The following is a 23,494-nucleotide window of genomic DNA, read 5'->3' as shown; positions in this document are numbered from 1 at the left end:
GGATTGAGGGGGTTCTAAATCCAGTGAATGTCTTTTCATAAAAGATAGTAAAGGACACACAGAGACACAGTAAACAAGGCCCTGTGAAGATAGAGGCCAAAATTGAGGTGAGGCAGCCACAAGCCAAGGAATGGCAGCTGTCACCAGAAACTGGAGGAAAGGTGGGGGGATACTCATTTTCTTTTTCAGAGCCTTCAGTGTGGCTCTGAAACACTGTTGACACCTTTATTTCAGACTTCTTGCCTCCTGAATTGTGAGAGAATAAATTTCTGTTGCTTTAAGCCACCAAGCCTGTGATAATTTGTTATGGCAGCCCTAGAAGACCAATATTACCACTATTTCAGAATTTTGTAAAAGTTTTTGTTGTGTTTTTTCTTTTCTTCCTGGCTAGCATGGCTCAGCGGTTGAGCGTCGACCTATGATACAGGAGATCGAGGTTTGATTCCTGGTCAGGCACATGCCTGGGTTGTGGGCTCGATCCCCGGTAGAGTCTGTGCAGGAGGCAGCCGATCAATGACTCTGTCATCATTGATGTTTCTCTCTCTCTCTCCCTCTCTCTGAAATCCATAAAGACATATTTAAAAAAATTTTTTTTAAGTTTTTTTTTTTTTTTTTAATTAAATGTTTTATCACTCTAAGCACTGGTCAATGCAAGATACTGGCTCTGCTGTGCTGGTGAGGCTTTTTCAAATGATGGTGACAAATAGCCTCCTGGCTGAGTGTCCTGTCCCCATACTCCCTCTTCTGGTTGTTTCTCTAAAATCAGGACTTCACCTCAGTGCTGCCCGAGTTTCCCGATGGGCTGGCCAGTAGTGTGGAGCTCTATTTGGTGACTGAGCACAGATCTGTCTCTCTCAAGACTCCTGGAGCGGAACTCTCACCCAACCATGACCCCCAAGTCCTTTGGCAGCTGACAGGAATCAGGATATGCTCCCCCAAATATATCACTTTGGCATAGGATCATTTTGAGCTGAAGGCAATTGAGAATCAACAGATGCAGGGAGTTCCCTGCCCTCCCCTTTTCTGCCTAAAAGCAGGGAATAAATTACGATTTGAGAAGGTGACACGAATTTCCCTTTGTGGTGTCCCTGCCTTCTGTACTAGGAAGAGGAGAGTGGTTTTTATCACCGGAGGTGGAGAGTCAGCACTGAGGTGAGTCTGCATCAATAAACCTTACTATAATCCCCTTCACAGTTCTTTAGTTCTCCCATTTATTTCCTAGTCCTTTCCCCACAATTTATAATCCCTTGAAGCTCAAATCCCCTTTCCTTTGTTAAAATGATATATAAGTCCCTGAGTCAAAATGCTTCTTTGAATTTCACTTTTCTGTAAGTATTAATAAAAATTGTGTGCCTTTTCTCCTGTTAATCTGCCATTCGTTAGTTTAATTCACGGGCCTCAGTCACTCAACATGAGGGTAGAGGAAAAACTGTGCCTCCCTGACACAGCAGAAGGTCCTATTTCACAGATAGGACATTGAGAGCTCAGGGAAGTAGCAATTGGAGGCTGTGGATTGAAGGGGAGTCTGAAATGGAGCTGGGGTCTCTTGGATATTTGTGCCCCAGAAAGGGAGCTGCCCAGGACATTTGCACAGCATCCTTGCCCTTCTTCAGGCTTCCAGGTGATGTGGCTCAGGCCAGGGACTGAGGAGATGTGAGACCAAGGCGTAAGCCAAGTCCCCCTCTGCCTTTTCATTCTCTGATCCCCCCTCACCTGTGACTACTGGGTAACACACTCATTCCAGCCTGAAAGTGTGGGCTGTGGAGGCCTGAGGTCCAGCCTCCTGGCTCTAGGCTACAGGTTTGGCCTCTGGATCCCAGAATAGTGTGGGGAGCTCTGACAGTGGGCCTCATTCTCAGGCAGACAGATGGCGGTAGTTTCCCTGGCTCTGGAGAGAACTGCATGCATCCCCCCACCCCAGCCCTGCTCCTGAACAGCCCCAGCACCTCCAGGGGAACCTTTGACAGACATCACCCTAGCCTTGAGCATGCAGCTGGTCTGGATGTGTGGGGGTTGTGATTGGTCAAGTTGTCTGGAAGTTAAAATCCTCTTTTGAATGTAAAAGATAATTAAAAAAAAAAAAAAAAGGAAAACAAATACCCTCACCTCTCTAGTTTCTTATAGGGCAGCTGGCAAGGACCTGGTCAGCATCTTTGGGGGTGGCTTTCCTGGGCCTGCAGAGGAGGCAGCCAGGATCCCTGGAGCTCTGGCCACCAAGCCGTGAGGGGTGGGGCTTGTCTGCCCGGTTCTCAGCTTGTTCTGAACACCGCACACTGTAGGAGAGCCGCAGCTTTCTCATTCTTAGCTACTTTCAAAGGGCCCCCTTACATGATCCTCCCCCCAAATCCTGGGGAACACTTTGCAGAGGGATTAAAGACCACTCAGTTCATAAGCCCTTTGATTCAACTGTTTTTATTTTTTTTTTCTTTTTGAATGTCATGCAATAATTCACAGTCCCAAGCCCACAGTTTTCAAACAAGGTAGGAAAAAGGCAAAAAGAAGCAAAGGAAATTGGTGGTGGTGGTCTTTTTTTTTCTTTTGTTATTTCAAGCAGGACCAAATGTCAGAAAAAAATGCTTCTTTTCTCAATCATTAATTTTTTTGTCCTTTTTAAAATTGTTTATTTTTTTTAAATCGGTTTCTGCAGGCAGTAATAATAGGGTTTGGTATAACCAGCAAGCACTCCTGTGTCTGAGAACGTGTAGGGGTATGAGCGGTCTGGCGAGGCCTGTGGGGCGCTGGGTCTCGGCTTCTCCGCCACACACGGGCCACCAGCTCGCGTTCACCGGGGGAAGGAAAGATTCAATTGAGATGATAAAACTCATCAATAGAAGCGATTTTTTTTTTTCTCCCCGTTTTTCTTTTAAAAATGTTTTTTTTTTTTTTTTCGTTTTTTGTTTTTTTTAAATTTCCATTTTCCCCAAGGTTCTCCAAAAATGGCTGAGTTAATTCGAATCCCTTGGCTGTGTGGTTTGTCTGTCCCCCGAGGGCCCCCGTCGTGGGGGGTCGGGGCCGGGTGGGGGGCGCCGAGGGTCTTTGCGGGACACCTTGGTGTGTCCCGCCCTGGGGACTCCCTCCAGAGTCCGGGGGCGTCCGACAGGTCCTCTCCCCGGCCTCCCCCGTGTGCTGGGCAGGTGGCAGCGAGGTGGCCTCGCGGCCGGGCGCGGCTCCTCCCCGCGGGGCGTGTGCGTGGGGCGCGCGGGGGGGCCGGGCGGGCGCGGGCGCCACCTCGCCCGGGCTTAGCACCAGTCGTCGTCGTCTGTCTCGCTGTAGGCTTCGTGCGGGCCTTTCCGGGAGCCCGGCCCGCGGGGCCTGGCCAGTCCGTGGGCCGGGTAGTAGCCGTTGGGGAGTCGCCGGCCGTGCCGAGAGGGCGACGCGCAGGCCGGGCCCGCGGCCCGGGGAGTCCTGGGCGAGCACGTGTGTCGCGTGGGGGGCGGCGCGTCGTAGGGCCCGTCACCCCCGCCGCCGCCCGGGCCGTCGGTCTCGTCGTAGTCGGAACCCCGGTAGTAGCCGTGGTGCCGGGGGCCCGGCGACCACTCGGGGGCGTGCGCAGCCGACGCGGGCCACCGCGTCCCGCCGTGGCGACAGGCCCGGGGGGACTCGCTCTGGGCCGGGCCCCGCCGCTCCACTGCCGGCGAGCGGCTGCTGCTGTGTCCCCCCTGCGGCCGCTCCCCCGCCGGCGGCTCGGCGGCGGGGCCCGGGTACCTCCGCGGGCCGCCGGGGGCCGCCCGGCCAGGCCGCGCCACCAGCTGCTGCTGCTGCGGGGGCCCCGGGCCGCCGGCCTTGCGGATCACGGGGGAATAGGACACGTGCGGCCGGGGAGTGGAGGGGGTCTGGGGGAGCTGGCGGCGGCCCCGCCGCGGAGTGCTGGTACCAGATGTTGAGGGGGCTGGGCTTCCACTTACGGAACTACTGCCCTACACGAAAATTGAAACAAAGGAAATCAAAAAAAAAGGTACAACAAAATCAACCAGAAGGAGACAGGAGGAGACACGGGGAGAGGGGGGCGAAGGAAAACCAAAGGGGGACGGGAGGGGGGCCGGGAGGGGGAGGGGAGGACACAGGACATTGGAATGGAAAAGTAAAGGAAAAAAGCAACAGCCACAGGGGGGAGGGGGGAGGGGGAGGGGGAGAGAGACAAGGAGGGCGGGGAAGTCAAAAACCAACACAACAAAGTGAAAAGAGAAATGAGAAATGGAGTTTTGTAAGTTTCGGGGTTAAAATAGCAGAAGTTTCCAAAATTACTCACAGGCGTCCAGAGGACAGAAATCATAATTGGAACAAAAACGGAAGCCGGGTTAAAGGAAAGCAAAAGGCAGCGGGCAGCCAGCATAAGGACGGGGCTGGCCAGAACTGAAACGTGATCCACAACCAAAGAGGAAGCAGCTGCAGGCAGGGAGGGGCGGCAGGCGGGCAGGGGGCTGGGGTCAGAGTGGGGGACCGGAGTGGCAGGAGGCAGTGTCCACCCTCACCGAGGCCGCCCTTGGCTTGGGAAGAAGCCCAATGGTAGGCAGGGTCAGAGGTCACGGTGGGGAGTGAGGAACCTGCCCAGAGTAGCTGTGGGGTGTAGGGGCCACCCTCCTTTCCTGGTCCCCCATGGCTGGGTCTGGGGGCAACTCCTGCCACACCCACCTGCCGGTGTGTCATGTGCTCGGGGCCCTCACTAGGTGAACGGGACCAGCGCTGGTCCCTGGCCCGGGCCCGGTGGTCAGGCCGTTCCTGGGTATATCGTTCCTTGTCCGGGGGTTGGGGGTGGTGGTGGTGGTGGTGGTGATGGTGCTGCCGGTGCTTCCGGTCCTTGGGCCTGCCACGCTCCTGGTCCCTCTCCTTTGATGGCAGGTCTCCAGACTGGGTGGTCATACTCAGATCTGTCCCCAAGCCTGGACCGGGGGGGATAGACATACAGAAGGCCATGAGGTGGGGCAGGACATGCACATAGGAGGCCACAAGGGGGTCTGTGGGTCCTAGAGAGTGGTGCCTTCCTCTGGCCTGGTGGGCACTGGGGGTCCCATCTCCAGGATCCCTTGGCCCAGCTGGGTCCCACCCAGTACTTCTTTTCTCTCAGTGTCTACCCACCTCTGCTTTCTCTTCCCTTTTCCCCTCCCCTGTCCCCTGGTATAGCCTCTGGTTCCTGCACCCTTGGGGATGGCCCACCTGTGTCCACATCCGTGTAGCGTCCCAAGGAGCGCTCCGAGGCTCGGTGGCCACGGTCTCGGCGCCGCTGGTGGTGCCGCTGGTTTTCTTCAGGAGGCACCCTCTCTAGAGAGTAGTCATCCAGGCGCCGAGCCTTGGGGCCCAGCACGGAGGCTGAGCGCTTCATGGGGCTGGTATCTGAGATAGTCTGGGGAGGACAGGTCAGCAGGCTGGAGTCAGCGGCTGGCACCAAGTGGTCCTCATCTGTCTTGCCCTATCAGCCATCAGTGATGGGGTGTGACCATTCAGGGTGGAGGTCTGGGGGTGCCTCTGTCCCCTCCCAGGCCCATCTTGGTTTCTGGTCAAGAGGCTCTATCTGATCCATCCACTGCTGCTTTTCAGGACCACCCCCAGGGTTACCTCTAGGCCCTGGGTATCTAGCTATGGACATGCAGCCTGGCTGAAGAGCAGAGCTGTGCTCACCTAGAGTACAAACCTGGAAACTGGAGCACTGGGTGGCATGCCCTGCCCTCACCCCTGCCTGCTCTCTTGGAGGGTGCAAAGCCTCTGTGCCTTGTGGCTGTTAGGCCTACAGGCTTGGGGCCAGGCACCCAGCACCCCAGCTCACTGTCCTCCTTGGCCAGTGGGGTTTGGGCTCTCCTGCCCACCTGAGGGGCTGCCCTGACACTCAAGGTTCTGGGAGGCCTGCCTTCTCATTCTCAGCCTGGAGCCTGGGAGCCTGTACATGCTGCACCCCTGAGGTCAAGCCCTGAAGAGAGAGGGCCTGTGGTTCTCTGCAGCTGGGAGAGGAGAGGAGGGCCTGGCGGACATCCCCTAGGGCCCAGCCCAGCTGAGTGGCTGGTGGCACTGCCCGAGGCAGGAGTTTTAAGGGACCCAGGGCTGCAAGACCAGAGGGTCAGGGGTAGTCAAGGAAATGCAAAAGAGTGGGCCAGGTATGGGGGGGATAGTTCAGGATTCTTGGAATGATGACTCCCTGGTGTGGGGCTCTGAAGAGAAAGGGGTGGCGGAGGGGGAGGGGCAGGGGGAAGAGGAGTGAAGTAGGGTCATCCTCCCCAGGGTACATGTGGGGCACACAGAGAACAGAACACAGGAGGATAGTCTCCACGGGGCGGGAGGGGATGTTGTCTACAAAAAAAGGGTGGGGTTTGGGAAGACAGGACTCCCCTGAGGGGGGGTGGGCGGGAAGAGGGGGCCAGAGCCCAGCTGGGTGGCAGGCGGGCGGTACATACACTGAGGTTATTCCCACGTGGCCGGCCCCTTCTCCTCTGTCACAGCCCCACGGGATGGTGCACACAGAAAAAACAGAAAGAAGAAAATAAATATAAAAGCCAAGGTGGGAAGTGAGAGGTGGTACGTAAGATCTGAGGAGTGAGGGGGAGAATGGAGGGAGGAAAGGGGTTAAAGTCCTTGGTAAGTGAGTGACCCCTGGCCCAGCCAGTAGTCCTCCCAGGGGCACAGAGGAGACAGACAGGAGACACCACAGACAGATGGCAGAGGCAAGAGATGGACAGATGGGATGGTGTGGCCACAGGCCCTGGCCCCCCCGGCTCTGCCTCATGCAATGCCTCCAGCCCTGGCTCTGGCTGACACTCAAAGCTTGGCAGGGGGGATGGCTTGGGGGGGGGGGGGTGGCCATCAGGTGGGTTTGTCCCAACCCTCTCCTGGGGCCCAGCAGCTGCAGCTAAGTCCTGGGGGGCGGAGGCTGGCAGGATGAGGCTGGGAAGCCACATGCAGGCTGGGTGCTTCCCACCCAAGTTCCCAGCAGCCAGAGGCCAGGCCCCGGGCGACCCTGGCCCAGCCAGGCACAGCGCAGCCTTCCACCCCGTGCAGATGACCCAGCACAGCACAAGGGCAGCCTCCAGTCAGACATGCTGCCCCACCTCTGGGCCAGGCAGCCAGCCAGCCATGCTTCTGGCTTCAGTCCCCATAGGCCTGGGGCAGTGGAATCTGCATACCTTCACCCCTTCCCAGGGCCCTGCAGCTGGGTAAAGCAGCCACACACAGACACACACCAGGCACACGCCCCTTCCCCTCCCCAGCAGCCCCACAGAGACCAGACAAGATGAACCCCAGCTGTCCCAGGCCCTCCCCAGACGCTGCTACCAGGTCCTAGGACCTGCCAGGTTTTTGAGAGCAGACCCACTTGTATGTGTGTGTGCATGTGTATGAGAACACACATTTATGTATGTGTGCATATGTGTGCAGCCTACGTGCGCGTGTGTATTCTTGATTGCAGTCTCATAAATCACGTCCCATATCCCCATGTGTCCTCCACATCCTCCCGACTCAGGACCCCCAAAAAGGGCAGAGATAAACCACTTGGCAGTGGCTACTGCACCCTGCCCAGGGGAGCCCCTTTCTCTCTACCCTCCATTGGGAGGAGCTTAGAGGACCAGGGCCTCTAGATGCCCTAGACGTAGCCAGACAGAGCCTGCTTGCTGCTGCTGAGGGTGCAGGAGACTCCATTCAGACCTGGGCCTCGGAGGAGGAAGGAGATGCCCTGGGCTTTGGGAGACAGGGCCTGTGGGGCCCAGGTCCACCTCAGGGGGGGTGGGTGAAAGCGCTCACCTGGTTTTCTGCAGGGAGGCGGGGCATGGAGGCAGCCCGAGCCTGGCCTTCCGTGGGGAGGTAGCGCTCACTGTCTGAGTAGCCATCTCGGCCCATCTCTCGCATTTCCACAGACTGCAGGGCAGATGGCAAGGCTGGGTGAGCCCTGGGGCTGGACACATGTACCCCAGGGGCATCCTGGTTTGCATGGAGCTGCAGGCAAGGGGGGCCCAGACCCTGCCCTCCTGTACTGCCCAGTCTAAGCCATATGGGCAGTGGGTGGACAGAGGCACCTGAGAGTTGGGCTGGCTGTTGGGCATGTCGGTAGGGGGTCCCCGCTCCGGGCTCCATGTGCCCGTCTTCTGGAACATCTCCTGGGCTCGCTGGGTCACCCAGGAAGGACTCTCCTTGATGCCACTTTCGTGAGCCATCCTGCATGTGAGACACAGGCCAGGTGGCAGTGGGCAGTCCAGGGGCTTCTGTATCTGGGACTGGGCACTCCCTGCCCATCCACCCCCTCCTCTTAGCTAGAGTGACACTCACAGGCTTCCTCCTGGGTCCAGCTGGGTGGAGGGGAGGGCATTCTGGCCGGGCCCCCCCTCCTGTGTTGGTGACGGGGGCTCCATGCGCTGGAACATGAGAGGTGTCCGGTTCTGGGGAGGCAGAGAGCGGTGTGTGTGCACGGAGTGCATGCGTGTGTGTGGGGTAGGGATAGGTGGGGTGGGGGAAGCTGTGGAGGGGACACATACTCAGGTCTGATCCATCAGTCAGCCCACTAGCCTCTTTCTTCTAAATCCATCCAGAACTGGATCACTTCTCACACCTCCATGGCCTCCACGCAGGTCCAGCCCCATCATCTATCACCTTCACCGGTGCAGTATCCTCCTCAGATCTCCCCTCTCCCGCACTTACTCCCCACGGCCACCAGAGGGTGCACAGCAACACTCGCGAGAGATCACTTCTCTCTAGGAGCCTTCTTACTCAGAGCAAAACTCAAAAGTTCTCCTCATGGCCCCCAAAAGCCTGCATAATTATCACCTTGTCCACTCCCACTGCCCCTCTTGCTTGCTCCATTCTGCTGTAAGACCTTGCTGTTCCCCAAACTCAAACTCACAGTCCTGCCTCAGGGCCTTTAAACCAGCTGTTCCCTCTGCCCAGAATATTCTTTCCCCAGGTGTCTGCTTGGCTCACTCTCTTTTCAAGTCTTTGCTCAGAAGTCATCTCCTCAGGGAGGCCTCCCCTGACCACCCATTTAAAGTTGCACTCCTCTCCCCCAGGCACTCTTTCCCATGGTTCCTATTATGTTCTGCCATGCTATATAATTTAGTTATTTGCCATTTTGGCATTTCCCCAACTGGGCTTCTGGTCTCTTTTTGCTCACAGTTGTACCCCTAGGGCTGAGAACAGCACCTGACATACAGTATGTGCCCAATAAGTGTTGGTGGAGATGAATTAGTCCAGGTTATGTCTCCTTGGCACAGCCTTACTTTTCAGTGATCTGCCCTGGGGCTTGGCTATATGCCACTGTTCTAGATGGTCCTCATGGTGACAAGGAAGCTACAGTCTCCCAGTCTGGGTGATCCCAGAAGGAAGACCATTAGAGGGGAGGGCTGTCAGGGCATGGGCTGTACCTGCTCCTCACGCATGGCCTGCAGCTTCTTGGCTTTGCTCTGCCGGTAGTACTCCATGATCATCATGGCTGCGTAGATCTTCCCCACTGTGAGGTCGGTGGCTGGGGGCACAGAGCAAGCTCACTGTGGGCGGGGCCCCTCTATGCACCAGTCCCCCTGTGCCTCCTCCTCCCTTCCCCCTCTGTCCTGGTGGGTTGGGCCTGGGGCCAGGACAGTCTGGGCTCTTACACTTATGAGGGGTAACCAGCAGGTCCAGTGTTTTCTGGGACAGGTTGGGCCAGATGGCCATCATCTCTTTCCGGAGCTCGGCGTCCATCTGCTGTTTGTCGGCCCCTCCTGCAATGTGGGCACAGAGAGGCCCTGATTGCCTGCCTGGGCACCTGCTGGCCTCCAGGGCAGTCACCAAGCCAGCAGCTCCTGCCTACCCAGTGCTCTGGAGTCCTAGTTCCCATGGGCCCCAGTGCCCAGGGGGGCTGGCCAGGAGGAGAAAAGACCAGGGGGGCTCTGGTACTTGACAGGGACAGGGCTGTGGAGCAGCTGTGTAGGGGACAGTTCAGCATCGACAGGCTGGATGGCCCAGGTCAAAGCCTGACTCCCAAATGATTAGGTCCTAGTCTGCTGCCCTGGGCCTCATTCTCCCCATTGTGAAGGGGGGATGACAGCAATTGTACCTGCCTCACTGTTTTCTAAAAAATTATTTTTATTAATTTTTAGAGAGAGGAGAAGGGAGAGGGAGAGAGAAACATCAATGTGAGAGAGTAACACTGATTGGCTGGGCTGCCTCCTGCACACCCCCAACAAGAGATGGAGTCCACAACCCGGGCATGCGCTCTGTCCGGGAATTGAACTAGCAACCTTTTGGTGCATGGGACAATGTCCAGCCAACTGAGCCACACCAGCCAGGGTCTGAGTTGTTTGATGATTAAAGTAGTTAATATGTGTGCAGCCTTAGGACAGTGTCTGCCATAGGATTGTTACCACAGCAGCCCATCGTTCTGGAGTGAGGCCTGGAGAAAGCCCCAGGGAGGCTGCGATGCCAAGGAGCAGTTCTGATGAACGTTTCTCTCTCAACCAAGTCTCCTCTTCCATTGATGTGACCTTTGGCCATTGCTGATCCCTGGTCCCTCACCCCCACCATGGTGGTCATTAAGGCTCTTTGTCAGCGGTTCCTGGTCCCAGAGATTCCTGCCTGAGTACATGGTAGTGTAACCTGTACTGGACCCTGTGGTTGGCCGGGGCCATGTGATGAGTTCTTGCCAATGAGGTGTGAGCAGAGGTGTCACTTTGGGTATTTAATGGGTTCTGTCATGCTGGCTGATGACATTAGGGACAGTGGTTCTCTCAAGCTTGGCCCCTATGTGATTGATGAACAGAGTCCCCTTGCCAACCCAGGAAGGACACATTAATGGGAGTGGGATGTGAACCTTTGCCGCTGTGTTTGTTACGGCAGCCCATTCTTGTCCGTCCTGAATAATACACCAGCTTGGCCTCCACTCCTTTCCTTTCAGGAGCCCCCCAACCCTGGGCACAGGGGCGTGTTCCAAATGCTTTCAAGCAGGTATGAAAGGGACACTGATAAGAGCTAGAGCAAGGGTCCCAAGGCCCCCTGCTGGGCCAAACTTTAACTTTGTAGTTGGTAGATTGTGGGGGGAGGTCTAGGAGATCTGGGGGAAGGGCAGGGGCTGGTTCCCAGCCATTAGAAAAGTATTTGTGTTTTACCAACCATCTACCGGGGCAGAATAGCCCCAACATTCTGCTTTGCCTCCACTTTCCCACGCTGACCTCCCCTTTCCCAGCCTTTCCCTACTCTTCCTTTACCCAGGTCTAGCCCAGAACTGCCCCTGACACCTCTGTTCAGCTTCTCCTTCTCAGCAGATGTGGGTCAAAGCCCAGATACCTGCCAGGCATTCTGCGGAACTTTCATTCATCTTTGCCCACGTGACTCTGGAGACAGATGTCTTTATTTTGGGAAAAATCCTTCAGAAGGGCCTTTTTGCAGGTTAAGCTCAGAGGATATTGAGGTGATGGGAAGCTGAACTGCCTGGACTGGTGCAGTCGCCTCTGCCAGGTCTTCCTGTCCCTCCTACAGCCTCCAGAGGGCACCTGTGAGCACCTGAGACAGGTGGCTACTCTGCTCAGAGCCCTCCTCAGAACTGGCTCTACCTCATCCAGGGTGGTCGTCCGAGGTCACAGGGTCCTGCACAATCTGCCCCGGTCTCCTCTACTCGCCCCCTCGCTCACTGTTTCAACCACATTGACCTTCTCACCATTCCTTAAACATGCCAGGCACAGTCTCCTTCAGGGCCTTGGCATGGACCGTTTCCTCTGCCAGGATCATTCTTTCTACAAATATCTATGTGGTTCCCTTCCTCCCTCAGGTCCCTGCTCAAACCCTTTGTCAGAGAAGCTTTCTAGCTGTCCCCTACTTAAAACAGTCTCCCATCGCCTTCTATGCCTTTCTTCTGCTTTCTCTTTTCTGTACTTATCTCATGTTGTTGTTTCCTGTCTCACCCGCTAGAGGGCCTGCTTCATGGTCTAGTCTTTCTTTTCACCCATGGTGATGCAGGAGGCTGTGGTCACTGGGGTGGGGCTGAGGGGGTGGTGGTGGAGCTAATTTGTCACCCTGCAGCAGTTGGGAGGTCAAGACTATTGTGGGGACCCTTGGGAAAATCCTGTGTGGCTGGGCTCTGAAGACCCTGGGCGCCAACCTATGACAGTTTTTCTTTCCTCATGGGAAGCAGTTGGAATTAATGGCTATGTCTCACATGCACTCTAGCTAAGTGAGGTGTTCAGTGTCTCTGTGGCCCCTTCTAAGACACATGGGAAGGGAAGGAAGAGAACACGACATTTCCTGTTAAAAGTCACTCTCTCCTTACAGTGTATATGTTTCCTGTTTCTAGCAGAGAAAAAGAAGACACCTGCTGTTATGGACAGAATTGTGTCCCTCCAAAATTTCATATGGAAGCCCTAAGCCCCGATGTGAATGTGTTTGGAGATGGGACCTTTAAGGAGGTAATTAAAGTTACATGAGGTCATAATGGTGGTCTTTAATCCAATAGGACTGGTGTCCTATAAGAGAGGGAGAGACACCGGGCATGTGAACGCAGAGGAGAGGCCATGTAGGGACACAGCAAGAAGGCGGCTGGCATCTGCACGCTGAGGAGAGAGGCCTCAGGAGAAACCAACTCTGGCAGCACCTTGGTCTTGGACTTCTAGCCTCCAGAAATTTGAGAAAATAAATTCCTGTTGTTTAAGCCGCCCAGTTTCTGTTATCTGGTTATAGCCACCTGAGCTGAGACACCTGCTCTTGGCTTCTGAGTTAGGTAAGGGAGTCAGGGCCGGGTTCCCGGGCCTCAGCCAGCACTGTCCACACTTGGGGGCTGGTCACTGATCGTGGGGCTGTCCCGTACACTGTAGGATATTGAGCAGCAGCACCCATTACATGCCAGTAGCACCTCCTTTCCCAAGTCCTGACAACCAAACCTGTACCCAGACATCGCCAAGTATCCCCTGGGGGACAAAACTGCCTGGTTGAGAACCACCACCTTTCTGCTTCGATTCACTGGGAAGCCTGGCCTTCAGGATTGTCACCACATTTAAACAAAGGGAAAATCCTTCGAGGGTTTCAGGTGGCCCTCCCCTAGGGTCATGAGGTTACCTCCAGGCTGAATCCCAGGTTTATCCCTCCTCTAGTGACAGAATTATTAACATCAGGGCTCCCAGGGACGGAGGTCCTCCTGTACACAGGCAATAGTACCCATGGACTCATGGTGTCCCAGAGTTTATCGTCCAATGGCCCTCCACTCTCCCATCTCATTCTGCAGGCCTTTCGGTGAAGAGCCTCTGTCACAGGGTCTGTCCTACACACTCTGGGACATTTCGCAGCACCAGCATCTTGGCCTCTACACAGCAGATGCCACTAGCGCCAGCCTCCTCCCAGTGTGACAATCAAAAATGTCTCCAGACATTGCCCAATGTCCCTGGGGGCAGAATGGTCCCTGGTTGAGGACCACTGACATAAGGCCTAACCCCTGACCTCGCTTCCCAAACCCTCACCCTGCTATTTCTTTTTTCTTCTTCCATAGTACTTCTCACCTTGGAACATGTTACATATTTGGCTTATGGCCTTTATTGTTTGTCACCTGTTTCCCTGCAGCTCCAAGAGGGCAGGAGGCTCATCTGTCTTTCATTGCCATGCCTCAGGTGCTGAGGACAGAGCGGGGCACACAGCAGGCATTCAATGAATGCTCTCGTTCAGCGAGCGGTGGCCAGTGGCCACCAGTTTTGGGGAGATCATAATGTACCAGAACATCCCTCTTTGGTTCAGGCAGGTCAAAGCCCTTCAGCTCCAGTGATGTCCACCTGAGAACCTTCCAGGCCGCTGCAGACCCCACCTGCAGACAGAGCCTGGTCTTTGGGGTATTAAAGGATGAGACAGTGCCCTTTGGCTGGTCAGCCTCATGGAGTCCTGAATAAGAGTCTGGACTGGCCCTGGGTGAGATTTGTTGGATTTGGCCCTTTCTAAGACAATGGCAACAGTCATTCCTGTTTTTTGAAGCTAAAATCCTCCTGCAACCAGTGGCATGCCAGGGCCAGGGATGGGCACAGGGAATTCCAGGCATGTGCATACATTTGGTACTAGCTCAGGTTCTCCCAGAGCTTCTGGAGAAGATCCCAGCTTGGCGGATGCTTTGATTTCCACCTTGTGAGAGCCCAGGTGAGCCCACCAGGACTTCCGACCTATAGAACTGTGAGCTGATAAGTAGGTGTGTTTTAAGCTACTAAACTTGTGATCATTTGTTATGTGGCATAACTAGCTAACTCGTGAACTGAAGCCTGGAGAGGGTGAGGTCGTCTGCCAAGGTTTCCAGTGAGGCAGGGCAGGCGGGCGAGATGAGCCCACAAAAACTGCCTTTCCCACCTGGTCACAGGAAGCTGCTGCCTACTCTCCTGCTACCTCACCTCCCTGCTTGGTCCAGCTTCAACCATGCTAAAGAGGGAGCAGCCTGGGGCAAGCAGAACCCCAGTATGCACAGAACATGGGCCTGACCCGTGATGTGTGCCCGGCTGCCAGGCTGCTTGCCTCTGACTTGCTGTGTGAGAAAGAAACGTCCACCGTGTGCCAGACAAGGGCTTGATCCCCACCCTACTTCTGCTGTCCCGAGCCTCACCCTCACTCCCTGTGGTTCTCGCTCTCTCTGGTGGCTCCTCCTGGTCTCTCTACCTTCACCTGCGTGTTTCCCATGTCTAACAATATCTGTCCTCAACCTGTCCCCCTCCGATGGGCACTGACCCACTGGAAGGTGCTGACCTCCCTCCCTGAAACCCAGCAACTCCCCAGCAACTTCCCCAGCAACTTCTGGCCTCAGCGCCTCGTCCCCCTTCTCTCCTTAGGATGCTGGAAGGAGCCTGTGTCCCTGAAGTTCAGTTGCCTTCCTCCCGATATCCCAGAAGCTTTAGCTGGGTGGAGCCCTGACCTCTCTCTTCGGGCCCCCGATTTCCAACTCTGCTGGAGGACGCACCCAGCCCTCTCCTTTCCCAACTTCCTTCTTTCTGCTGTTCATGTCCGCTCTCTCTGCCCTGCTACCTCATCAGCTGCCAAGTCATATCCAGTCTACTGTCAGGCTCCCAAAACGCATTACAGATGGGGGACCCTGACCCCTCCACCAGAATGCCCTGGTCAGAGTGACCAGTGGTGATCTGTCAGGAACACAGCCCCAGATGGCCTCCTACCCCAGGACCTTTGCACCTGCTAGTCCCGCTGCCTGGGGCACTTTCTCCCCGGGTATCCATGTGACTCATCACCTTACCTCCTTCAGAACCTCCTAGGGCAGGCCTCCCTTGCTGGAAGTGTAAGTTGCTGTATCCCCCATGTTTAGGGTGGTGGTTGGCGCACAGGAAGCCTGCACTAGGTGCTTGCTGAGTGAGTGAATGGGTGAGCCAGTGAAGATAAGGACGGGGCAGTGGCTCCTACATTTTTAGGCAGGGGGCAGGATCCTCAAGTGCCCCCTGTACTCCCTCCGAGGCCGCTTCCATCCTGCTCTACCCTTCAGCTCCCACCCCTGCCCCCTTACCCTTGGCAATCTTGATGTCCAGGGCTGTGCGGATCAGAGCCATGAGGGTAGAATTGAAGTGGACAGTGTTGTCATCGGCAACAGGCAGATCCATTCTCAGGAGCCTCTGCAGTAAACCAAAGGCGAGGACAGTCATTCCCAAGCACACTGCCTGACCCCTCGTGAGCCGGACCCACCCTCCCCAGGGAGCCCCAGGAAGAACTCTGAAGGCAGCAGCTAAGGTGCCCCCCACCCTCAGGTTACCTGTCCCAGTGCTCCATTTCCTGATTTCCCTTGGCGGCCAGTAGGGAGGGCACAGGGGGCTCTCCTGTGCCGTGAGCCTCTGCCCCTTTCTCTCCCACATGCTGGACCCTAGACCTGGCATTTGCAGGTGGGCCCAGATCCTCACCCTGCCCCAGAGTTCTTCTGGACAGCTCCATTCCGTTCTGACCCCAAAGAAGAAGTGCACAAGCTGGATCAGAGCAGACATGCAACAGCCAGGCAGAGGGGTCCACGGCCACAACCGCCTGGGGGCCGCTGGCTCCCTGCCCCCACCCCCCACTTGGCCCAGACCAGACCAGACCAGACCAGATGGGCACAGACCACATCATTTCTCTGAGAAGCAGCAGGCAGGCGGCCCCCCGCTGATGGGGTGGGCCCCTCGCAGACATGCAGCGAGGCCAGGCCGGAACACAGACGGCAGACGGGCACATGCAGACGGAATCTCGAGACTCATTCATAGCTCCGTGGAAAGTGTATCTCAGGGCAAGTCTGGATCTTGGCTCTGGGTGATGGTGGGGGAAGGGCTGAGGGGTGTTCCCATGGCCCAGGGAAGAAAAGACTCCCCATGTCCCAGGCAGGGGCTCTGGCCCCTCGCTTGGTGATGTGGGAGAGGATGCTGGGCTGGTGTGCACCAGCCCACGCTGAGGTGGCACGGAGATGGGGATCAAGGGTGAATCTGGGGTTCACACAGGGCTTTAGACACATGTCAGCAGGAAACAGAGTTGGACAAGGGGAAAGGAGTGGCAAACCCAGGGTAGACACAAGAAATGGGTTGGGGCAGGGTAGGGAGGAAGGCAGCAGACGGGGCCGCCGAGCACAGCTGTGCAGGTTGTGCATTGCACAAGGGGCCCCTGTCTTAGGAACCGCAGGTTTGTGTATTTAAAAGACAACTTCCCAGCTGCCAGCAGAAAAGGGTCTGGGTTACCATTTTCCAGCAGACTAAGTGTTCTGTGGAAAGGGTGCTCTTTTCAGATTGCACAAAGGCGGTTTATGGATCCATGGGGGCCCTGCACAGAGGCCAGGAAGGGAAGGGCTCTTCCCCCTCCCCCCCCCACTTAGACAAGCAGAGACCGAGAGAAAGGGTGAGAGGACAACTACAGAGAGGAGGGACAGGTGCAGGGATCTTTGAGATGCTGTGGAGGCGCCTCTTCCAGGCCTTGACTGGGAAGGAGGGGTTCATGGAGGGAGGAGGGGGAATGAGGCTGTGGGGAGGCAGCTGTGTGAGCAGAAGGGATGGCACCGACAGAGGGGAGGGAGGACTCTGCAGACACAGGGTGGGCCAAAGTGGATGGGACAATGGGATGATGGGGTAACCATTTTTTCAGGGGGACCTTAAAGGTCACCCCTGAACTTCTTGTGCATGAGTTGGAGGAAACAGAACATCTGTCCTTGGTGCCAAGGTAGATTCTGGGACAGGGTCCTACAGGGATGGCCTGGCCCAGCCGCCTGGCGGCAGGACCCTTGCTCCTTCAGCCAGCATGCACCCCGCCACCCCCCGGTCGGCCAAGGTGCCTGCCCGCCCCAGGCTCCCGCCAAGGCAGCGTGCATGGCCTGCTTCAGGGTGCCACGGTCCAGGGGTCCAGCTGCGGCCTGCCTGCCCATTCTGGAACAATGGAGAGGCATGTTGGGTTGTCTTGGGGGGTAGATGGGTGGCATAGAGACAGGAGCTAGGGAAACAACTCTGGGGGGAGGGGGAAGTAGGGAGGAGAGGCTGTGGGTACTCCTCAGGAGGTCTTGGATCCCCCAAGGCCCTAGGTCAGAGATCAGCTTCAGGTGTGCATGGGGGCGAAGGGGGAACTGCTGGACCTGGGAGTTCAAGATACAAAAGATGGGACCAGGGTCTCACCTTTTTGGGGGCCAAAGACCCCTGCCAAAAGGTACCTGTCCCGGCCTGGGAGTGGGGGGGGGTGCTCTGGGTGGGCAGAAAGGAGGCACAATGGTGATCCCCCCTGAAGTGTTTGTGTCCAATTTGGTTCCCAGGAGACCAAATGCGAGGGGACTGGGGGCTCCTCCCCTCCCCCCCAGCATGTCGGCCATAATGGAGTCTCAAAACACCAAGACACACTCATCGGAAAGGACGGACACAGTGTGCTCCTTAGAGTCAAGGAATGGTCATGATCCATTTACTCGAGGAGGAAAGGAAAGAAAAAAGAAAAAAAAAGGAAAGAAGAGGAACGCTGGAAAAAGAGACTTGGCTGGTTGTTCCTGGCCAGCACTGAAAAATCCCCAGTGCCCGGACGTCGGTGGTCAGCAAAGGTAATCTACCTTGTAAGCCACTCTGGCCGGACACTTCTTCCCCAGACCCAGGGGCGGAGACATGTGTCTCAGCATCTGATACATGTCCGGGTAAGGCATGCGGCCCCTGGCAGCACCGAAAACAAAAACGGGAATGGGACGGAGAACCAAAGGAAGGGGGGTGGAGGGAGGGGAAGAAAGGGAAGAAAAAACCAAAACCAAAACCACACGAGCCGAAAAAATATAGAGAAAGATGCAGAGAACGATAAAATAGGTATTTCAAATAAATGGAAGAGAGGAGGAAAAAAATGGAAGAAAAGGTAATTAAAAAAATATTATTTCACTGCTTACAAGCAGGGGGGGAGAGAGAGAAGGGAAAGGTCAGATTCTGTTTGGACTCTGAGCTAGGGTTCTGGTGGAGAATGGGGGGCTTCTCATTTTGGAGGCCTGGAGCCACACTTGGTTTCCATGTTGTTTTCAAAACTGGTTAAAATTCTCTGGTTTGGCTGAGGCTGGTCTCTGAGGGGGCCTAGACGGGAAGGAGGGGCCGAGGGGTGGTGGGAGAAGGGCTGGGGGCTTCGGAGGCAAAGGGCGGGGGGGAGAGAGTGGAAGTGATGGTGGGGGGAGGAAAACAAAGTTACGATCCCCCTGGATGTCTGGTTTGGGGTGCCGTTGAGACCCTGGGATGGGCAGCTTCAGCTAAGAGCAAGCAGAATGGCTGAAGGGAACAGAGAGATGTTCCATGCTTCATCAAGTCTACGTGACTGCATTCTGTTGGCTAAGAGAGTTTTCTAGTTTAATGCAAGATAGAGAGAGATGGCTCTGTTTTTTGGATATATATATATGAAATATATATATTGAAGAACCCCAAGCCACACTCATTCCATGGATGCTAGCAGGTTTTAGTGGAAATCAAACCTTGCAAGCAACCCTATGAGGACATTTCTTGCCTAAGCCGAGAGGGGGAGATATTACGCGCAATAAACTGTACATATCCTTATAATGAATCCGACCGCTGAAAGGAGAAGAGAGGGGATTAGTGGAGGCACAGGGGTCAAGCTGCCTTCACGCTGACTCCCTGTGCATACAGTGAGGTCATGATGCCAGGACTGAGGACCCCCTGGGTTGAAGGAGTGGGGGAGGCTTGGGATCAGTGAAGGCCCCTGTGACGTTCCCAGACACTCACAGACCCCAGGGGGTAAGGGTTTTGGTTGGGGTGTGTCTGGAACTCTGGGCTGGGGGCACCTTCCCCGGGGCTCTGTCTGCATCTCCCTCTTCTACAATCTACATGGGCTACACTGGGATGAGGGGGCTCGTGGAATAGAGGACAGGGGGACAGCATCCAACTGCTGTGACCTAAAATCAAAACAGGAAGAGTTAGGAACCAGCTGAAAATCAAGTCCCAGACCCGCGGCTCACCCTAGCCTCTAGGTCTCATGGAGGACTTATCTGGGGCTGCAGGGATGGCAAGGATGGCTCCTCCCTCCCTTCCTTGTAAAGCCTCCCCTCCACCACTCAGGCCTTGAAGGGTGCCTGTTAATACTTTCTCAGGCCCCACGCTCAGCCTGAACTAGAATCTTCAGCCAGTGGCTAATGGACTCTGAGCATCAGCACAGTGCCTCTGAGTGTCCTGCAAGTGCCTGGTATTGAGCAGGTACTCAGTACACATTCACAGGTTGGAGCTGACCCTCTGAACCACTGCCGGTCAGCCAGGAAGAGGTGCTCTGGTGCCTATGGAAATGGGAGAGTTCACTTGCTTTCTGACTATAAAGATGCAAAGGCCACTGAGGTTCTGTGTCCTCTCCCTTGGCTTTGTGTGATGACCTGCTCCAGGGTCCTGGGATCCCAGCAGGAGCAGGATTCTGCCACTCTGATCTTGCAGCCAATCTCATGTGCAAAGGGAGCTAGGCCAGCTCCTTTCCCCACACTCCCAGGAGAACGGAGGCTGAGAGACCTCTGGCTTCCTCCCAGGGGCCTGGAAAACTTGTCCTCACAATCTGGAGGCCTCATAGAGAGGGACAGGAGAGACTCATAGGAGGCCAGCTCCTCATGGTTGACTCCCTGCCTCATCTCCCAGAAAGCATGGGGCTTGGGCAGGGATGGTACCCAAAGCATTTAACCTGGGGTGTGTGAAGGTGCTGATTCTCATTTCCTTCCTCTAGACTGATTCCCCTGAGATCCCTGCTAGCTCCCCAGGGACCCAACACCCCCGGGTCTGGAGCCTGACCTAGCCTGGGCTCCAGTGCCAGAGAAAGGTGAGCAGTGTGGCTGTAGGATTCGGGGTGACTACTTACCATGCTGCAGGGTCGTACTCAGCCCAGACACGCACGTACTCATCCAGGTGGTGAGGACCCAGGATGGAGGAATCTCGAGTGAGGTACTCAAAGTTGTCCATGATGACAGCGACAAAGAGGTTCAGCATCTGTGGGAACCCCAGGGGCCAAGAGGGAGTGGGGGAGAGCAAGACCCATCCAAACACATTTACACAGAGGTCCAGAGGGAGAGAGGGAGGGAGAGGAGATGGGGAAAGGGAGATTGACAGAGAAAGAGAGGGGGAAAGGGATAGGGAAGGAAGACACATGCTTACACAAGGAGCCCAGACAGGGAGATGGAGAAATGGAGATGCGGGAGAGAGACAGAGAAAGATGGAGATAGCGAGTTGGAGAGAGAGGGAGGAGAGGCTATGTGAAATGGTGGCCAAAACAAAGGGAACTGCCATGACCCTAAAACCTCCCATACTTGGCCTCCAACAAGGCCAAAGTGAAGGCTCCATGTGGGCAAGAACCTTGTCGTGTTCCCAGCCCCACCACAAAGTAAGCACTCAGCAAATACTACTTCTAGAATGGATGGATGGATGAATTTTCCTGTCCTCATCTGCATCTGGCAGCTCCTTTTTGTGTGTTCTTCTGGCCCTTAACACATGGGGAGCTTGCATTGCTTTTGCCTCCAGGCCTTTGCAAAAGTTGTTCCTTTAGGGAACATCATTATTTTTCTCCCTTTGGGTAACACCACCTGGGTAACCCCTTTACATTTAGATGCTGTGGTTGGGTGTGGCTGATCCCGATCTCATGGTTCCATAGGCTTGTGACTGGTTAGGGAAGGGCACATGACCCAAGGTGGCCAATGAGAGCCTTCTCTGGGATTTTTGCTGGCACTCTGGCAGCTATCTTGCCTCTACAAGGAGAGAGTATGAGAATAAAGCCAGTGTGGACAACAGCAAAGGGGATGGGGTCTGCTTGCCAGGATCTAGCTTCACCTGGACTTTTCAGTTACATAAGATAGTGAACTACATATTTTGCTTAAGTCGGTTTATGTTACTTGCAACCAATTTGATGGCTATGTGGCCTAATTCCTGCTCACCAACCTTGTGGGCCAATCTTTGAAATCTCCCTTCTCTCAGTCTGAGTTTTCCCCATCAAAGCACATATCGGATTGTGCTGCTATTATGTGCTGACTTGCCTGCCCACCACCCCTGCAAACTGAGAGAACTGTGTTCTCTCCTCATACCCCAGTGCTTAGCATAAGGTCTGGCACACAGTTAGTATTAAACAAATGTTTATATGTAAACATAATAGGTGATTAATAAGTGGCACTTAATTCTAGATGTCCCTAACTTTAGTGACTATTTTTAATTAATCATTTCATGATATTGATTGAGCACCTGCTGTGCCAGTCACTGTCCTAGGTACTGGTTACACAGCAGTGAACAAAACAAATTCCTGTCCTTGGGGGGCTGATGGTCAAGTGCTGTAGATATTTTCTAGGGTTCCTGCCCCTCCCAGATAGGCTGCATTATAAGCTCTTGTCTCTATATGCACCCATAGCTGCTCGACAATGGTGGCATCCGACTAGTTCTGAGCTGGCCCGTTCAGACTCTCTCTTCTGGGAATCTGGAACTGGGCAATGGACCCTCCTGGGTCAGTGGCTGTGAGACTGAGGCTGTAGGTCTCCCGGTGTGAAGTTACTAGTCTAAAGAGGGTGTGTGTGTGTTGGACTTTTGCTGACAGATGCCTGTGCTTGGGCCGAGATCTGCAAACCACATCTCCTATACTCCCTCTGTAGCTGGCTTCTTATGTCCTGCTAATGGAAGCCACCATCAGGAAGCCAGGCTTGGAAGGAGAGGAAAGGAGACTCCTCCTTCCTGTAAGAGTCTGTGTTGTGGGTTGAATTGTATCTTCCCCAAAAGACATGTTCAAATCCTAAACTCTGATACCTGTGAATGTGACTTTATTTGGAAAATGGGTCTTTGTGCATATCATCAAGTTAAGATGAAGTCATACTAAATTAGGGTGGGTCCTAAATCCAACTTCACTACTGTCCTCATAATAGGGAAACCTGGACACCAACACACAGGAAGAAGGCCATGAGATGAAGGCAGCGATTACAAGGATGCCACCACAAGCCAAGGAATGCTTGGGGCAACCCGAAGTTGGAAGAGATCAGGAAGGATCCCCCTTAGAGGCTTTGGAGGGACCACAGCCCTGACAACACCTTGACTGGACTTCTAGCTTCCAGAACTGTGAGAGGATACGTTCCTCTTGTGTTAAGCCAAGTACCACCTGCAGTTGTCCAGGGGCAGCAGAAAGCTAGGATGCCAGCATTCCCTTTGGGGTACCAGAGGTAGCTGGGTTGGTTGGTAACACCCTCTCTTCCTTTTAATACTCCATCCCTAGCATTCCTACAGTCAGTGATCCCTGGTGCTTTCCATGTTGTGTGTTTCCTCTTTCAACCCTGTGTAGCCAATCCCTGTATTCCATACCCTCTGCTTGAAACACCTAAAGAGTGTCTGTTCTGACTGTGCTGTGACTGCTCCAAGGAGAGCAGAGAACAAAAAGGGGTGCAGTGATGAGGCCCCACAGAGCATGAGAGAGAAAGACAAAGCAGACAGAGCGGGCAGCTGCTGTGGTTCCTGACCTATCATCCATCCATCTATCTATCTATCTATCTATCTATCTATCTATCTATCTATCTATCTATCTATCTATCATCTATCATCTATCTATCTATCTATCTATCTATCTATCTATCTATCTATCTATCATCTACCTATCTATCATCTATCTATCTATCTATCTATCTATCTATCTATCTATCTATCTATCTATCAATCATCTACCTATCTATCATCTATCTATCTATCTATCTATCTATCTATCTATCTATCTATCTATCATCTCTATCTATCATCTATCTATCTATCTATCTATCTATCTATCTATCTATCTATCTATCAATCATCTACCTATCTATCATCTATCTATCTATCTATCTATCTATCTATCTATCTATCTATCTATCTATCTATCATCTCTATCTATCATCTATCTATCTATCTATCTATCTATCATCTATCTATCTATCTATCTATCTATCTATCATCTATCTATCTATCATCTCTATCTATCTATCATCTATCTATCTATCTATCTATCTATCTATCTATCTATCTATCTATCTATCTATCTATCTATCATCTATCATCTATCTATCTATCATCTATATCTATCATCTATCATCTATCTATCTATCTATCTATCTATCTATCTATCTATCTATCTATCTATCATCTATCTATCTATCATCTATCTATCT

General features: G+C 54.2%; 1 protein-coding gene and 1 long non-coding RNA gene across 6 annotated transcripts in view; one reads left to right on the top strand and one right to left on the bottom strand.

Annotated features, from left to right (window-relative positions):
• Window positions 1-12,534, top strand: part of LOC308555813 — a 30,872-nt gene extending 18,338 nt beyond the window's left edge. Inside the window, exon 3 of the long non-coding RNA XR_013998602.1 lies at window positions 12,233-12,534. This is a non-coding gene — a long non-coding RNA (uncharacterized lncRNA). The remainder of the gene's footprint in view (window positions 1-12,232) is intronic.
• The window catches only part of CACNA1A (calcium voltage-gated channel subunit alpha1 A), a gene marked incomplete at its 5' end in the record, with an annotated part of 198,458 nt that continues 177,353 nt past the window's right edge, over window positions 2,390-23,494 (bottom strand). For 2 of the 5 annotated variants that reach the window (XM_081134439.1, XM_081134440.1), the window contains 12 exons: window positions 2,390-3,917; window positions 4,633-4,880; window positions 5,155-5,341; window positions 6,384-6,419; window positions 7,723-7,836; window positions 7,995-8,133; window positions 8,245-8,354; window positions 9,333-9,433; window positions 9,561-9,668; window positions 15,407-15,512; window positions 18,821-18,917; window positions 20,197-20,324. In XM_081134439.1, coding sequence (XP_080990565.1) covers window positions 3,240-3,917; window positions 4,633-4,880; window positions 5,155-5,341; window positions 6,384-6,419; window positions 7,723-7,836; window positions 7,995-8,133; window positions 8,245-8,354; window positions 9,333-9,433; window positions 9,561-9,668; window positions 15,407-15,512; window positions 18,821-18,917; window positions 20,197-20,324 — 2,052 coding nt within the window. In that variant the 3' untranslated portion in view covers window positions 2,390-3,239. Of the gene's footprint in view, window positions 3,918-4,632; window positions 4,881-5,154; window positions 5,342-6,383; window positions 6,420-7,722; window positions 7,837-7,994; window positions 8,134-8,244; window positions 8,355-9,332; window positions 9,434-9,560; window positions 9,669-15,406; window positions 15,513-17,932; window positions 18,030-18,820; window positions 18,918-20,196; window positions 20,325-23,494 lie in introns of all 5 variants that reach the window. The other 3 variants (XM_081134442.1, XM_081134443.1, XM_081134441.1) reach the window with 2 other exon arrangements.

This window comes from Miniopterus schreibersii, assembly GCF_964146895.1.
Source record: "Miniopterus schreibersii genome assembly, chromosome: 4".
NCBI lineage: Eukaryota > Metazoa > Chordata > Mammalia > Chiroptera > Miniopteridae > Miniopterus > Miniopterus schreibersii.
Note: the sequence above shows the minus strand (reverse complement) of the source record. Positions and strands in the feature narration are given on the sequence as shown.